This window comes from Protopterus annectens, chromosome 5.part0 (genome assembly GCF_019279795.1).
Source record: "Protopterus annectens isolate FY-2018-M chromosome 5.part0, PAN1.0, whole genome shotgun sequence".
NCBI lineage: Eukaryota > Metazoa > Chordata > Ceratodontiformes > Protopteridae > Protopterus > Protopterus annectens.
Window position 1 is genome coordinate 1,809,571,780 of NC_056735.1, and position 18,866 is coordinate 1,809,590,645.

General features: G+C 38.0%; 1 protein-coding gene across 1 annotated transcript in view; it reads left to right on the forward strand.

Moving 5' to 3' along the window:
- Nucleotides 1-4,204: 4,204 nt before the first annotated feature.
- The window catches only part of TXNL4B (thioredoxin like 4B), a 182,372-nt gene continuing 167,710 nt past the window's right edge, over nt 4,205-18,866 (forward strand). Inside the window, exon 1 of the mRNA XM_044071597.1 lies at nt 4,205-4,503. Coding sequence (XP_043927532.1) covers nt 4,372-4,503 — 132 coding nt within the window. The 5' untranslated portion in view covers nt 4,205-4,371. The remainder of the gene's footprint in view (nt 4,504-18,866) is intronic.

Here is an 18,866-nt window from a genome sequence, read left to right on the forward strand (position 1 = left end):
TGTAACATCCAAGCACTTCATAACATTCTCAGTATAGTGACTAGTAAATTCAAAGAATATTGTGATCTCATTTGAGTAATTAATGAATGTATCAAAGCCACTCTTATCCCCTATCTAAAAATATACATACATCATCTAAAAAAAACAATAGTATCTTGTCCAATATTGTGTAAAGGTTTTCCATTTCCATAAGACCATATTAGCACATGCTGCTTCCATAACTACTCTGTTTAAAGTACTCACCTTCAAAAAACAAAATGTTATTGGTTAAAACCAGTTCCATTAAAAATCAACAAATAGGTCAACTCTCCTCCTGTCTACAAATTCACAAGAAGTAAGAGATCCCCTGAACCATTGTAGGTCTTCACTATGATACTACCAAACAAGTCTACTACATCTACAGTAGCCAGGCTTAAATCCTTATGCCAACTGTCAGGGTAAACTTCCTCAAAAAAAACTCCAAGAATCGTTAAGAATATGTGGATCGTAACTCAAAAATGGTTTCAAAGATTTGTCTATAAAGACAGCCAAAGGGTGGGGTCTTTGCTCCCTGTGCAGATACTATTGGCCTCAAGACAGGGTCTTGAGATCCTGGTGTATTTTGGGGATCCCAAAGATGGAAGGTACTCAGGGGTGCTTACCAGATAAAAAAAAATCCTGAGATGATCCCTTGCATTAGTGCATCATATAAAAATATATAAATTTTTGTTTTATATGCGACAAGTATCTTGTTAATAGCAACAGTACTACATTTTAAATCATCATAAAGTATATTCAACATTTTCCCGGAGTACAATGTACTATCCATTAAAACTGATTCCCCTTCCTTGTCAGGCTTCATAATTCGCAATGATTTATCCAGTGATAATTCTTTTAATAGCAAAATCTCAGTCATGTTCAAATTATAAAATCAGTTAGTACTTAGTACTGCTCGTAAAGTTTAGATAATCTACCATCACATATTTTATCAAAAGTGTTAATAATGGGGTGTAGTGGGGGATTAAATACACTGGGAGTATGGACAATGCTTCCTGGAATATCACTTGATTAGTCACGATCATTAGAAAAACAAAACAGGCTAAATATAACTTGCTAATAAATAGTTTACATTCAATTGACAGGTCCACAATATCAGTCCCTCAGTGCTGTACAAAAGTGAAGCCTTTTTGGAACAAGTTAAAATGATTTAAATTAATGGACAGGCTGTTGTAATTAAACATGGGATAATCCTTGTAAGTCAATTTAATTCCACCCAAACTAGTTGAAATCATAGGTTTCTCCATCTCCTACAGCCTCTCTTCTTCCCCTGACCCCGTATTGGTCTACTTCTTCCGGGGTTCTATTCCCGGTGGAAATTCTCCACCAAATCTTTCTGTGGAGTTAACGGTGGAGGGGTATTGATATGGAGTGGTCTCATCAAGGGTGGAAAATAATTCCCCAGTAAAAAATTGTTCCCAGTTTCATGATTCTCGTCATCCTGATCATTAAAATCCTCACCAACAACCAAAGGTTGGGAGATGAAATTCTGTTCCATGTCCAGCCCAGATGACCTTAAATTGGCAGGACACCTTTTATTGTGATGGAACAACCCAAGAGGCAGGAGATATGCTGTACCATTAGCATATTCCTTAGTGTCTCTGTAAAGTTTATTGCATTCCACATGTCGAAGTGCCTCAACAATCAGGCAGCTAGCTGCCAAGACTCCTGGTACTGAGAAGACCCACTTTAATGTTGGCCAATTTGGTATTTAATGCATTTGTTAAGCTGGAATGTGCATTAGATGAACTTCATCTAACAAGTATCTGGGAGACAGCAAAGACTTTAGTTAGTCTATGGAACCCCTTGAATGAGTGATGCAGGCTATCCCTTGCAAAGCAAGTTGGGCTGTTGATCATATGATCACTAGAAGACATATACTTACCCCCCCCCCATTACACCAGCTATTTAGCCAATTGTTAATTCCATTTATCTTCTTATCTTTAGGTATCACTCTTTGCTAAGGAAGAATAACACTCAGAACCAAAGTTGTATCCTTATATATGCTCTGATCTATGGAGCACAGCAAGTTCCAGCATTTTTTCTACATGTCCCATAAGATTATGTCCACCGGGTAGTTTACCTCCACATACATTACCATCATGTAATATTCATGCTTGCAACAGTCTTAAGAACCCTTGTTATATCAGCAATCCTGGCTCCTGAAAAACAGTTAGACTATAACCTTGTTCTTGTCTAGCCTGGTGAGTATGAATGTGTATGCTTAACATAGCTAGTGACAGAAATTGCTTCTGTAAGATTAGTTCATTTAATGCACTTACCTAAAAAGAAATCTAATATTATGAGGAAAATCAATACAGCTAGTAGCAGCAAGGCAAATCTGAGGGTTTAAATTACAGTGTTAAGTCTAATCAGGGCTGTCTGACCTTTTTGGCTCAGGGTCCATTTGCTATACTTGGCAAGGATGGGGGGGGGGGGCATTACCAGGTGCATCATTCAATTCAAAACAGCTTGTTGTAGGGCCAGATAAAATGCTCTGGTGGGCTGAACTGTGGCCCTAGAGGCACTTGTTGGACACCTCTGAACTAACATGAGAGCTAAGCTTGGTGTAGAAGTACAAATAATGTTTCAAAATACTAGTATCTAAAATCTATACACAACTAGTGAACAGGAAAAATCATTAGTAAAACAAGTCTCTCTACAACTTCTAAGGCTAATCCTGCTTCTCATTCCTTTCTTGCCACACACCGATTCCACTTTTTCGGCCTTGCAAAATGAGTACACAGCACCTCTCTTATGTAACCAGTTTGTATTAACATTGCGTTTCACTGTTGGTTGTACTGGTATTACTTTTAATGTACCCCATGCTGGACAGGCAGTTGGTTACACTGTGATTACAGCTCTACCTCTACCCCAAACCTCTCAACTGTCCATATTTTCGGAATGAGGTCAGTAAATAATGACATATATTTCAGTTTCAGATTTTTTTTGCCGCGGTGGTGCAACGGTAGCGTCGTCGCTTCACAACAAAAGGTTGGGGTGCTTTCTGTGTGGAGTCTGCATGTCCTCCCCGCGCGTTGGAAAGGCATGCATGAATGGGCGTGCCTTCATTGAAGGTTTTGCGTCGAGCTGGCACCTCGGCACCGTGAAAATCTACTGCCAATCATTACTGGACCGGAGTTCCGCTGTGGCGACCCCTAACTGGGAAAAGCCGAAGGAACAACAACATTTGAGTTTCAGATTTATCCTTCAAAAAATGCATACTTACACAAACTCTGTTACTCTAACAATTTTCTAAATTTGTAACAACGACATTTAAAAATTGTTTCTGAGCCTTAGTTCTCTCACTGTTATAGGCTTTGTCCAGATTTCTTGTGATAAGAGGTTAAGAAGTACTCTCTACCCGGTAATCAAGATGTAAATAAAAACAATATACAAAGTATCATCTTTTCAACGTAGTCTCAGTTACACCCATAATCAAATGGATCATACGTTCTTACATTTCAGAAGTAGATAGACTAACATAGTCCTCAACAAGAGGTCGAGAACAAATCGCTACGGTGCAAGAGGGGCCTCATCTGTAAAATGAATATTTATTTCCATAACAATATGAATAACTCCAAGGGAAAGAAAAAGCCAAAAAAGAAATATGTAATCAAGGTCACGCATGTCAGTTGTTCCCCTTCTCTTATTGTCTATGTCCATAAGGCAAATGTTTCAATAACAAAAGGATTACGCATTTAATTTATTTAATACCACACAAAAAACAACATGCTTTTCACTCGTTAGTAAGCACAAACTGATGCGACTGCATTACACCTCAAAAGTACACACAATATATTGACCATTTCCTAAGGTCAAAGGCTCAGAGATCCAACCAAAGCAACATAGACTCTCTAAATAAGCAACTATAATCATAGCATTATTGTAATCATAGAACTACGTGTACTACCCAACTGGATAACTACTTGACTACAGAAAAAAAGTTGGATCATTCCTAGAACCACTTTTTATGCGTGCAAAAGAAACAATATGCATTACAGTTATAAAAACTATTTACCAATTATGCATAAAATACAGGCAATGCATAAAATGGCGAATACATAACTAACAGTACCTCTTTTATTTACAAATACCGCTGCTACAACTCTATTACCGCATTTTACCTTAGGTCACAGGGCGTGTGTTACAATAATAACCACCCCCTTCAAAACAATTTTACGCGTCTTGTACCTTGTTGTAAAATACGTTCCTACTCCTAACATTTCTTCAATCATAAGGGACGCTGGTTATTTTTCACAGTTTTTGTAATGTGTTTACAGACTCATTGTTATATCGTTTTAGTTACTATTCTGGCTTAAATGTAATCTGAAAATGAGCTACTTACTGCCCAAGCTTTCAAGTAAGAAAGATGTAGATCAAGCGATAAAAAGTGTAGCAGAGAAAGTACTGGTTCTTCGATTTGGAAGAGATGAAGATTCTGTTTGCTTACAACTGGATGAAATTGTAAGTTATTTTCCCTGCGGAATTTTCTTTAAAATAATTGCCCGAAAGGAAGTGGTGTCATGAGAGTTGCACTAGAACGCTTAATGTTTGAGAACTAAAACAGCGACTGATGTTAAGAAATGGTTCTTTACTCTGGAATGACTTGGAAGAGAGTGACATTTTGTGTATTTATAATTCCTGGAGGATAAACGATGCACAATTTATGCACTATACTGTAATTCCGCACTCATTAAAGGATTTCTTTTCTTGCAGTCTTCTTAGATGTCATTCTGTGTTTCATCAGATGCTGTATTCTTTCTATGGGATCTGGCCGTAAAGAAACCTCAATTTTATTGGTCGGGGTATCTAATGTTCCGCGGTGCCTTAAACCACGCATTTTCATGCTTACGTTTGCCACTTAGAAGATGGCATAGCCATTCCCTCAATGGGTCAGGCGTTTGCCATATGTTTTATCTTATTGACCCCCTCCCCTTTTGTCACGAGATCGAGTTTTTCCTTTACCTGCCAAGCCTGTCCTAATATAATGTAACAGAATCAGATCCTTTCAGTATCGAGAGACATACATCACATTGTATAGCTGAAAATTCTTGACGTCAGTTCTACAGACTTTATTTCTTATAAAACGTGAGTAATTTCCTGAAGATTTTCCCTACCACTGTGTCTCTAGCATGACTCCAGTGCTGTCACTAGACTGCCGTTGTTCACTGTATTGTACTAATTTGAGGCTTCAAGGCATTTTATTGTACCACAGCAGCAGGTATATCTTTCTCAGTGAAACACATGTTAGTGGTTACATTAGGATTAATTTCCAGAGAATGAATCCAATCCCATCCAAATCAGCAAGTATGAAAACAGTGTACCAAAAGCCACCACAAATGAAAAACCTTCTAATCAAATACTACACATACACACACTTCTTCTTTTTCTTTCCTCTGCTTCCACTGGGGTCGCCACAGCTGATCATCTGTTTCCATTTCTTCCTGTCCACTGCATCTTGCTGTGTCACACCAACCATCTTTGTCCTCTCTCTCCACATCCATAAACCTTATCTTAGGCCTTCATCTTTTCCTCTTACATATACCCAGCATCTATCCTAAGCACATGTCCAAACCAACGCAATCCCGCCTCTCAGGCTTTGTCTCCAAACCATCCAACCTGGATTGAGCCTCTAATATACTTATTCCTAATCCTTTCTACCCTTGTCACACCCAGTGCAAATCTTAACATCTTTAACTCTGCCACATCCAGCTGTGACTCCTGCCTTTTTGTCAATGCCGCTGTTTCCAACCCATATAACATAGCTGGTCTCACTACCCTCTTGTAGACCTTCCCTTTCACTCTTACTGGTACTTGTCTGTCACAAATCACTCCTGACACTCCTGTCCACCCACTCCACCCTGCCTGTACTCTCTTCTTCACCTCTCTTCCACACTCGCCATTACTGTGAACTGTTGTGCCCAAGTATTTAAACTCATCCACCTTCGCCAACTCTACTCCCTGCATCCTCACCATTCTCTATCCTCCTTCTCATTCACACGCATATATTCTGTCTTAGTCCTGCTGACCTTCATTCCTCTCCTCTCTAGAGCATATCTCCACCTCTCCAGGGTCTCCACAACCTGTCCCGTACTCTCAATACATATCACAATGACATCTCCAGACATCATAGTCCATGGGGACTCCTGTCTGATCTCGTCTGTCAACCTGTCCTTCACCTCTGCAAATAAGAGCTCAGAGCTGATCCTTGATGTAATCCCACCTCCACCTTAAATGCATCTGTTACTCCCACTACAGATCTCACCGCTGTCACACTACCCTTGTACATATCCTGTACCACTCTTACATATTTCTCTGCCACTCCCTACTTCTTCATACAATACCACAACTCCTCTCTAGGCACCCTGTCATATGCTTTCTCTAAGTCCGCAAAGACACAATGCAACTCTTTCTGACCTTCTCTGTACTTCTCCATCAACACTCTCAGAGCAAACTTCGCATCTGTAGTGCTCTTTCCTGGCATGAAACCATACTGCTGATCACTAATCATCACGTCCCTTCTTAACCGAGCTTCCACTACTCTTTCCCATAATTTCATGCTGTGACTGATCATTTTTTTCCCTCTGTAGTTACTACAGCTCTGCACATCACCCTTATTCTTAAAAATCGGTACCAAAACACTTTTTCTCCGTTCCCCAGGCATCCTCTCACTTTCCAAGATTTCATTAAAAAATGTGGTTAAAAATTCCACTGCCATTTCTCCTAAACACCCCCAAGCTTCCACAGGTATGTAATCTGGACCAACAGCTTTGCCATTCTTCATCCTCTTCATAGCTGTCCTTACTTCCTCCTTGCACTTCCTGATTCACTACCCTACATCATCCAGCCTTCTCTCTCTCTCTCTCTCTCTCTCTCTCATTCTCTTAATTCATCAGCCCCTCAAAGTACTCCTGCCATCTGTTCAACACACTCTCCTCACTTGTGAGTACGTTTCCCTCATTATCCTTTATCACCCTTACCTGCTGCACATCTTTCCTAGCTCGGTCCCTTTGTCTAGCCAATTGGTACAGGTCCTTTTGTCCCTTCTTAGTGTCCAACCTTTCATGCAACTCTCCATACATATTATCCTTAGCCTTTGCCACCTCTGTCTTTACCATGCACCTCATCTCCGTATACTCCTGTCTACTTTCTTCATCTCTCTGACAATCCCACTTCTTCTTCACCAACCTCTTTCTCTGTATACTTTTCTGTACTTCCTCATTCCACCACCAGGTCTCTTTGTCCTCCTTCCTCTGTTCAGGTGTCATATTAAGCACCTTTCTAGCAGTCTCCCTTACTAGCTCTGCTGTAGCTACCCAGCTATTCAGTAACTCTTCACTGCCACCCAGAGCCTGTCTTAACTCTTCCCTGAACTCCACCTCACAATCACCCTATCTCATTTTCCACCGTTTGATCCTTGGTGCTGCCCTCACACTCCTCCTCCTCTTCTTGATCATCAACATCATTCTACAGACCACCATTGTATGCTGCCTAACTACACTTGCCCCCGTCATCACTTTACAGTCTCTAATCTCCTTCAAACTGGCCCTCCTGCACAGGATATGATCCACCAGTGTGCATCTCCCTCCACTCTTGTGTGTCACCCTATGCTCCTCCCTCTTGTTAAAATAAGTATTCACCACAGCCATGTTCATCCTTTTTGCAAAATCCACTACCATCTGACCTTCTGCATTCCTTTCCTTAACACCATACATACCCATCACTTCCTCATCCCCTCTCTTCTGTTCACCAACATGCCCATTGAAATCTGCTCCAATCACCACTCTCTCACCCGTGGATACAGTCATCACCACTTCATCTAACTCACTCTAACATGTTTCTTTCTCATCCATCGCACACCCAACTTGCGGAGCATATGCACTAACAACATTCATCATTACACCATCAATTTCCAGCTTAATAAACATCACTCTATCCGACACTCTTTTTACCTCCAAAACACTCCTGGCATATTGTTCCTTCAGGATAACCCCTACTCCATTTCTCCTCCCATCCACACCATGATAGAATGATAGAACAATTTCAACCCGCCTTCAATATATCACCCTTCCTTCTGTCCATCATATCAGCTAGCTCTCTCCCTATACCAGTCATACTAGACCTGAACCCAAGACCCCTTTACAGTAGAGTCAGAAACCATACCACTACGCCATCTGGGATGTACTCAGTGAAGAGTAAGTCATCAGAAAAGAGAACCAACTAAAGGCACTTATGAAGAACCTGGCAAACCAGTACTAGGCAGAATTGTCACTTTATTCATAAACTTAAAAACACATAAACGCTTAACTGATTCATCGTGTTTTCATCCCAACAAGACTTCATCAGATGAGTGCTTAAACCTACTAATTTCAATGGAGATTCTGGGATTATAAAAAAATATTATAACGACAGAATAGAACAGATTTGCTAAACTTTCAGACTTGGAAGGTATTTTAAGGCCCCTCTTAAATATGTATTTAGAATAGGGTGCAGTATCAGACATTCTTGAACAAAAGAAGACCACAATAGGTATGGAAAACAGAAAAAAGTTGGGCACCTATACGTTTGGAGCCTGCACCCAAAGTCCCTATATTAAAAATAAGGAGTTCAATTATATTAAATGTAGGGATACATATTAGGGGCACGAAGTATAGCTGAACCCTACTCGTGGTTTTTGTGGGGTGAACACTTTGACCATTAGAATAATCTCTCTCTTTACATTTTTAAGTGTATTTAACATTTCAGAATGTGTTTACATATTTAACATTCACTAACATGTACATTTAGTGGTTTTAGGTAATGTATTTGTATGGCTTCAGTTTGTTTTAATTAGTAATTAATGTAATTTGCCTTAATTGATCAAGTATTTTGTGAAAAGTATTTAAACAGTGTTAGTAGGTTTAAGCACTCATCTGCTGAAGCCTTGTTGGGATGAAAATGCAGTGAATCAGTTAAGCATTTGTGTTTTTAAGTTTATGAATAAAAGTGACAATTCTCCCTGGTTCTGGTTTGCCTGGTTCTTCACAAGTGCCTTTAGTTAGTTCCTGGGCACTACACGTTGTGTAGGTTGGCACTGGACTGCCCTCTGTTTACTTTTTGGGTTCAACAGAAAAGGGATGAACAAAAATAATGATTTTAATAACTGTATGGTCTTAAAACTGTGGGGAAGTCAGCAGCTCCAGAAAGTGTGTTATTCTGGAATACCACACTTCATTTATAACAAAACTGACAGTTCTGCCCTTCCACATACAGGAGTTTCTATTAATATATTTTGTTTTTACGTGGATTTGCCAATAGTGGCTTCATGGAAAACACATTCTTCTATTACATTCAGTTTCAAAAGCTTATGGCTGGTTTATTATTAATCATTTTAAAGGTAAGCCCACTAAACTGGTGAATTATAACTGTTGGCATCCACATTATTTTGCATTTGGTTCATGTTTAAGAATGTGCAGTAATTTGTAACCTTGATGCACAGTAATTTGTTACCTTGGTGTGCCAGACATGTCTGGTTGGTGGCAGGAAGGGGCCATGGCACTGAAAGGTTATTAGCAACCGCTCTTGAAAATTCTTGTGTGTTTGACTGTCATGATTTTTGCCTAGATATGGGTACTGTTACCAAGGTATCACTGAAAGGCACTAGACTGGGAGTGAGGGTGGCAAATATGTTGGGAACCAGTGGTTATAACTCTGCTGTTAAGCCATAAAGTATGGGTCTTATTTTGGGTAGCTGCTGTTGGTCATAGCCCAAGTCATGTGTGTTCATTTGCTATTCACTGTTTAGGCCAGTCAGGTGACTGATATGTATACATCAGTCAGTATTGTCATTATTTTTCTATTGTTAATTATGACTGCTTTGTAGATCAAAAGAATATAAGCCATGTGTTTGACTGTGTTATATCCATTTGGACTCATCATTTTACTTTGATTCTTGCCTGTGTTTTCAGCCTTTATGGGTATTTTCATCACCACTCATTTGGGATTTGTTTAGAAGCAATTTTTCTAACAACACTTGTACTCCAGCTTTATTGGGACATTTGGGTCATGTGCCATTTGGACCCACTGTTTTCCACTGAATGTTTTAAAACTGTTATGATAATTCCTGCAAGTGTTCATTGGTTTTGTAAGGCTGCTTTGACTTTGAAGTGTATCTGGATTTTCTTTGGGACTGTATTTAAAGTTTCTTGGAATGTCTGTTTTTGTATTACTATTTAGTTATTTTTATGAGTTATATGTTGTATTCTTTAGGTGTGGCTTCTGATCTGTATTATGTTATGCTGGAGTTTTTCAAAGTCAGTTGGAGTAGCTCTTTGTAACATTGTTAGCTTAACTGTAGTGGTTAAATGTTTGTGGTGTTATTATGTACATCATGTACTCCAAATGTGAATTTTCTTTCCTAGGGACCTCTTATTTACCCTTCACCTTTTTGACCATTTGTTATTTTTTTTAAATCTTTTTTTTAGTGATCATTCAACTTTCATTTTAAATAAACATACACTGACACATGCACTTTTTTTCTTTTAAAACAAGAAACGTGTTTATTAAATTATCAGGTATGACATAGCAATCACACATTTATATAAGTTTAAACAAAATTTTAGTTGCAAACATTACACATCCCAAACCATATTGACATAATTGGAGTGTCAAACATTATACATTACTTATAATCTGTACAGTTATTGTCAGTCAAACGTATAGCTCATTCAAACCTCGTTTCTCCTCTGCATGAATTGTTCCCACAGTTTCCATTTTTTTCTGTGTAATTTGCTCCTACCCTTTTCTAAAGAAACAAATTCCAGTTATTTTATCTTTGTAACTATATTCACTACTTCTGCTAAAGTTGGTTTAGACTTTGATTTCCATTTTCTAGTAATTGCTTTTTTGGCAGCCACCATAATTAGACTCAGCAAGACCTTCCTATGTCTAGGCAATTCCGATTCTGAATCGTAGCTCAAAAAATCATTTTCTTAGTTACACCAATTTGCACCCATACTCATTGTTATGATAGGATCTATATCTACGATCATTTAAAAATAATTAAGCTTTCTACAGTATAAATAACCATATTTCAGTTTTATTGTCCATAATCTTGCCATCCATTATAATTCTTGATACTGCAATGCAATTATTAATACAGCCTTCATATTTTTCTTAAACTTCAGTGATAAGGACAACCACTTCACATACTTGAACTTCATACTAACATCGCTACCAATTTTAAAACATATAGCAGCTAATGTAGATGCTTCTTATCTATACACATTCCTAATCCATTTATTTTTCTTTTATTATTTATGGCCATGTTCTTCTAAGTTCATCTTTGCCTAATTGTAGCGTATTCTTATCCCACAACCTTTGTACTAATTACCCATTTCTTTAATCCTCACTCATAATCTTTATTTGAATTCAGTGCTTCCCAAAGACTTCATACAAACTTCCAGTCAGCATAAAGGTAAGATTTGCCCAACTTCTTGCCCCAAGATGGTGAGTATAATACTGAAAAAAAATCAGTGTCTCCCAACACTCCATTTCTCCTTCTTTTTGCCTTAACTTTCAGCAAAGTTTGTCCATTTTGTCTACCCTACCTCTTTTATGCGAACATTTTATTTAATTCCATAGCTGCTAACTAGCTCATATTTCTTAAAAAAAAAAAAAAAAAACAGATTCAAAAATGGCTGACATACATTCAAAGACACACTTCTCTCTGCCAAGACCCCATTTTGGGACCACCAGTACATAATTCTAATATCCAGTTCATATTAAAGAAGCATACTTGATGCTGTCATATTTGTCCAGCCTGCCAGTCTGCATCATGACTGCTTCTGTCCAAAAAATAGCCCAGTCTATCCATATGAATAACAAACACAGGAAGGCTGTTTCATAACAAATATCACCCATGCATGGATAGATCCACAATTGTTGCAGCTTTCCATCTTTCAATTTTGAAGGTAATTATGCATGCATAACTGGCTGAAGTTGCAGTTCACTATAATTGAAGGTATCCAAAGATCAATCAGACTCTGACAGCTTACACATCCATTCAGAGTTCACCGGACAAGGCAAAGAGAGCTTCCTTTTTATATTGAAAGGTTTTAATTTTGCCTCATTTTCATATTCTTGACCAAGGCCACATAAATCCTGATAATTATTATTCTTATAAAATCCATCCATTTTTACTGTTAAAAGTCTGTATGCCAGCAGTTCTATGAGTTGCATTATTTTGTAGCATAGTCTTACTCCCACTTTTATGTATTTAATAAAGATCTTTTCTAAATGTGACTTAAAAAAATGACACAAGTACTTCTACAGTAATGATTTTAGGCAGTCCATGTAGGACATATTGTTTAGACCCTGTATCCTTTTAATAAGGTATCTTTGTTGGCATTCCCATTGTTGAATATGTCTGGAGAGATACATGCCAAAGAGGGCATGGCCTAATGAAGGCTGAGTAAAGGGGGACAGTGACATCTCTGGATCTAGTTGCAATCCCTTTGTTTACAAGCTGTGCAATAGAGACGTACTTTCTTATGACAGTGGACAGACACATGCTGATTGAAATGTAGCTCGCTGTTCTCATGTGTTTGCAAATCCCAAACAGCTGGATCAGCTACTGAGGTGCATTGTCAATGGGTAATTCCCTGGGGGAGATGACTTCCCAAAGGATATAATAAATAATTTTTTGCCATTTGGTTTCAGTCGTTGATTCTAGCACTATTTATTTGTTTTGGACAAAACTTCCTGCAGGATGACTAAGTTATTTGGGGATTCAGTGACTGCTACTAGCTTGCAGTCATTTGCAGACTTAAATTAGAGCCAGAGTCTATTGGTATTTGCTTTTACTTCAGAGAAGTAGATGCCAAACAGTAGAGGTCCCAGCACCAAATCCAGGGTACTCCACTGGTGATTGGTCTCTTTGTTGAGTTAGCTTCCTCTCTTTTTGTATCCTGCATCCTATCTGTGAGCCAGTAGGCAATCCGGTAAGTGACGTAAGGATTTACTCCTAGTTTATCTAGCTTTTCTCCTATGCCTGAGTACGGGTTTGTGTAAAGATTTGGCCAGGCCAAGGTTGCAGTATGTACCATTTTACATTCATCCATTGATTTTTTTTTTTTCAGAAAAGTCCACCAGGTTGAGTAAGCATGCCTTTTACAAATCCAAACAGAGACAGGTCCAGTGTTTTGAAGGTTCAGTTGTCCTTGTTGATTGGTTCCTTGATGAATCTTTCCATAGCTTGGCATATTAGGCTGGTCAGACGTCTGAGTCTGTTATTGCTTGTGTATGTGTAAGGTCCTCCCTTATGTGAGCACTGAATGTAGCTGCTTTCCATTTTCTTGGTACAAAGCCTGTGTAGAGGTTGAAGAACAGTGTTGTTGGGGGTGGGGGTTTGGCAAAGTCTTGCTTCATGCTATTTAAGATTCATTTAGAGATATTTTCAGAACCTGTCGATGTTGTGTTTCTAGCTTTTGATAGCACATTTAGGACTTGGTCTTTTGTGATAGCTGTAAGTGAGGCTTTAATAGTTCTATCTTGTGAGATAGATGAATGGGAGAGAGGGGTAAAGTTTGAGCTGAATTTATCAGCCAGTTGGTAAGCTTTGCTTTCAGCCTCGGTGTGGATGACTTCATTCACAGTCAGCTCAGCTCATTGCTACGTTATGCTTCTAAAATGATGAACATAACTAAAAAGGCGTTGTGATTATCTTTGACTTTGGCTGTTGTTTTAGCCTCAAACTTAACTTTAGTGGATTTTATTAAACTCCTGATTTATTTGTTTATTTCAGAGATGAGGACTCTATCATTCTGGGAGTTATTCTTGTTTTTGGTTAAAAATTTCTTAATTTTGTTGTAAAGCCTGTTGATGTTATGGTTCTGTGGGGGGAGGGGGGCTGGGGTTTGTTTCTGAGATTTGCCATGCACGTGTTTCTGTAGGGTACAGCTGCATCTTTGCAGCTGTTTACATGTTGGTATAGTGTGGTGGTGTAAATTTCTGCATATTCAGTGGAGTTAACTCGGTTTTGTGTGGATTTGAAGCTTGCCAATGTATCCTTTATGAGGAGGTAATTTGTCTTTGTAAAGTTTTCTAAAGGCGCCTTGCATGGAAGGGGTCTATGTTTTCAATTTTATTTTGAAGGAAGCTGCTTTATGGTCAGACCTAACAAGTGACGAAGATGTGCAGAAGGTTGGTGCAGAATGCTCCCATATTAGTAAGATGTTGTTCCCCCATTTGGTACCGTGGCTAATTGTTCTAGTGTGTTTATATTTCCAAAGTCTGGAATCTTTGTGCATGTGCACTAGTTCTGATATTTGTTTCCTAGTCAATTACTGAATGGTTTAGATCGCCTAGGAAAATGGTATTGAGCTTAATACTGAGTGATTCCAGTTTCTGTACATGGATGTTATGGCTTTCTTGGGTCATAGAGGGAATTATAACTAGCCAATATATGGTGCAGGACATTTCAGATGGTGATTTGGACATGAAGAAGCTGTAATACCTCATGTTGCTTTACCAGCCTTGATGTGAGTCTCTTCTGGATAAAGATTGAGGCACCTCCACCTTTTTCTAAAGTCTGGTCTAAATGTTGGAAGGCATTCTAGCCATGCATAGCCAGAGTGCTTTCCACAATTTTAAACCATGTCTCAGCCACTGCACAGATGTCTGCATCTTCTAGGGTTAGAAGGGCTTGTAGGGTATGGAGTTTCTTGTTTAGGTCCTAGCATTCATCAGTAACACCTTTATATTTTCCTTTCCTTGCTTTATGTTGGTAGGGTTATCAGGTTGGAGTTGCCTAAAATAAAGGCACTCTGGTAATGGACAATGACTTTACTAGTAATAGAAATCTTAGAAGGGACAGATGCAGGCTATTCCTGGCAATGCAGAGTGGTCTGTCAGTAATACCCACCCACCCCCACCCCAAGCTGACAAATATTGGACTCCCTTTGAATGACAACAAAAATTAAGCCAGTCATTATGGCATCATTCTTGGCAGTGATGGAATGCATTTCAATGATCATACCTGCTTGACATACAGTCTGTGATCTCAGTCATATCTCTCTTCATATTGTCCATATTAATTTCAGTTTTGTTTACATCAGATATTTTAAGACTTAAGTGTAGAAAAGAATATAACTTCAGAAGTCGGTACCGAATGTCAGACTATAATATAGATAGCATACCTCTCAACTGTACAGATTTTCGCAGAATGTCCACATTTTGCCTCATTTTTGTTCCATTTTTCATAAAATTGTAGTTTTCTGGCAAATTAGTGGCAAGATATTAAAGAATAAAGTTAGAAAATGACAGACATTTGAGTTTCAGACTTCATACCCTTTAGAAAATTCATGCTAATGCCAAACATGTTATTCTATCAACTTTCTAAGTTTATAAGAGCAATATTTTAAACAGTTCCTATTTTTGAGCCTTTGTCCCACTTTATTTATGGCTTTGTCCAGATTTCTTGCTTTTTAAGAGATTGAGAAGTATGATAGTTTTATAAGTTAATGATAATTATGTTTTATTTAAAAATTGTCAACTGGGGTAAAGTACTAATTCACAAATGATCATTTTCAGCTTTGGTCCAGAAATGACTGAAGGGAACCACAAAGGAAATGAGATTTATATTTTAAGTAAAAAAAACAGTAAGAATTATAAGAGAATACAAAGCAGTAATGTACAGTTATCACCAAAACCAAAATGTAAGGAGTATGTACAGCAGTATTAATCATTTTAATAATGATTATGTTTATACAGCCTTTTTCTCCTATAAAGGGTGTATAACCATAGTTATCATACTATGCTACTTAATGCCAGTGATTGTAACAAATTGTATTTATTCCATAAAACAGAAAAAGAAAAGAAAAAATTCAGTTTTGCATTGGTGGCTTTATTACCCATAATAATAAAGAGGGAGAGCAGCAAGCATGAGTAGTGTAATCTCTACTGTTTGATATCAATGTTAATATTTTGGTCAAAAACGAAAGGAAGATGGCTATGTTTAGCTTATCAGGCTCCATTTTATTAGTCACTTCCCCTCATTGCAGAATTACATAGGTATGCCTACTGTTTGACCTTGAACAATTCACTTAACTAGCGAGTGCATGGAGACAACTGGGGATATAAGCTAGGCTTCTCAGTGGTACCCTAGAATACAAGACTAGTAATAACATATGAACCCATTTATTCTAACATAGTGTGTAGTCATGTTTCAAACCCATATGCTTGGAATGACCGTTTAATTTCCCTCTCCCATCTTTCATAAATTGTAATATTCATGTGCCAACATCATTCAAGAGCGGGAGGGAGGGTGATTATTTTATAACTTTTCATTTTAACATTTGGCAATGCTGCACTTTGTCTCATCTTCCATGAGAAGGAGTTCCTCCTGTTATTCAAGTAGTACCCAGAAGTTATCATTCCAGATCAGTGTTTGCAACCATGTGTCTCAGGGCTTTGGAGCTCTTGGTGGACACACTTCCTCTAATACTGTTTGCAAAGACACCTCATTAGAGTCTACTCATGCTCATCATTCGCCTGCTTAAAGTTGCATTCTAGTGCCATTTCAGTTTTTTTTCAGTAAACATATTTATTAAACTGTCATATATGACATAGGCATTCTTACATTTATATAAATGAAAAACAAACAACATTGACACCACATTGTTTTTAGTTGCAAAGATTATACATCACAGACACCATTGAAACATCTGTAGTTACAAGCAGTATACATCTCTTATAATCTATCCAGTCATTGTCAGTTAAGCAACATATGGCTCATTCAAATCCTGCCTCTTAAACCTCGTTTCTTCTCCGCATATATTGTTCCCACAATTCCCATTTTGTCCTATGTAGTTTGCTCCTTCCCTTTTTTCCAGTTATTTTATCTCTGTTACTGTATTCACTGCTTCTAATAAAGTTGGTCTAGACTTTGAATTCCATTTTCTAGTAACTGCTTTTTTGGTAGGCACTATAATTAGACTCAGCAAGGTTTTACTATGTCTATGCAATTCCAATTCTGTATCCTAGCTCAAAAAATCATCTCCCCAGTCAATCCAATCCACTCACCTAGCATCTCTCCAACACAGCAGTCCACAAGGAATCCCTAAAGTCTGCCAGCTTACTACACTCCCCAAAAATATGTTCCCAGCCACCTCTTTCCTGCCCGTAACACCTCCAACATTTGCTACTCACTTGAGGAAAAATTATTTGGCGTCTACTTGGAGTATAAAAATATCTATGTAAACAATTTCAAAGATTCTAAATCTTCTAGACTTTGTATATTTGGGAGATATACATATATCCCCCAGTTGTCTCTTTGTGAATTGCTTATCCAATCTCTTTCCAATCCTTCTGATTGATTCTTATAGTTATCATGCAATATTTTATATGCTCTACTAATTACTCCTTTTTTAACGGCAGCCTCTGTTCTAGATTCTATTAAAAACTCTACCAGTGCTTGTCTTTCATTTAAAAGCCCCCTATTTCTTTCTCTTTGAATATACTCCAATATCAATCCTTGATAGGGAAGGCAGTCTCTAACCTGCAGTTCAAGTAAATTCTTGGCCTCTTCCTATTCTATTACCTTTCACTTTTTAGTTATTTGCTCCCAATACCTTGATTTCTTTGCCAGTTTTCTCCAATAAATTCCAGCCCCCTCTTGCCTATTATGTGTATCCCTAAACACATTCATCCTTGTCAGCAAAATCTTTCTTCATTCTCATGCTGGTTTAGTTCTTAGAATACTCCCAGCTATTTTATGAATATAATACTCTGTATGTTTTTTCTTGTTCTCCTTAAGAGTCTGCATCCAAAATCCCAGTCTCTCTTTATTTCCTGAGCTACTTCCTTATATCATCATCATTCCTTTCCACTTTGAATTATAGTTTTCTGCTTGTGCTGTGTATAAACGCCTTAACTGTGGTGCTCTAAAATACCCCCTCAAATTGGGTAATCCTAGTCCACCTTGTTCTGTTGGAAGAATCAGCTTATCCCACTTGACCCTTACTGTCTTCCCTTCCCAGATAAAATCCTTCAACTCTTTTTTTAATTGCTATCCCCAGCTTCTCCTCTGGCTGATAAAACTATACCTATACCTGACCTGTGTATAAGACTAAAGAGACTAAAAACATTTTAATTGCTTGTATTTTGGTATCCATATCCATATAACAACGCTTCCAGTTTCTCAATTTTTGTATTATCTTCTGTTTAGTCTCTTCCCATATATCCTTAGCTGCCACAACAGAGTAATTTCTAATCCATACTCCTAAATACTTCATAATTTACCACTATTGCCTTTGTTTTAGTTTCATTAATTTTGTATCTTGAGAAGATTTGAAACTGTCTTAAAATATTCCACAACACTGTAATGTCCCTTTTTGGTTTTGTCATGTATAAAATAATATCATCTGCAAATAGAGCCAGCTTTTCCTGACTACCATACTAATTATTTCCTTGAATTTCTGACTTTCTTATTTTCTTTGCCAATGGTTCTAAATATAATGCAAACAACAAAGGGGAAAGAGGACACCCCTGCCTGGTTCCTAATCAGAGAGGACCCCACCCACTTTAATTTTTGCCTGCTATCCCTTATATATACTCCTAGTCAGCCTTATAATTGTATCAGAGAAAGCAAATGCTTCCATTGCTGTACTCATAAAGTCCCATTATACTCAAATACTTTCTCTGCATCAAGACCCACACATAACAATGGTGTTTTCTTATATTCTGCTTCCCTCTGGATCATCAATGTTCTGTTAATGTTGTCAGATGTTTGCCTCCCATCCACAAAACTGAACTGATTCATAAGTGTTGTGTGTAAGAATACCTTGCAC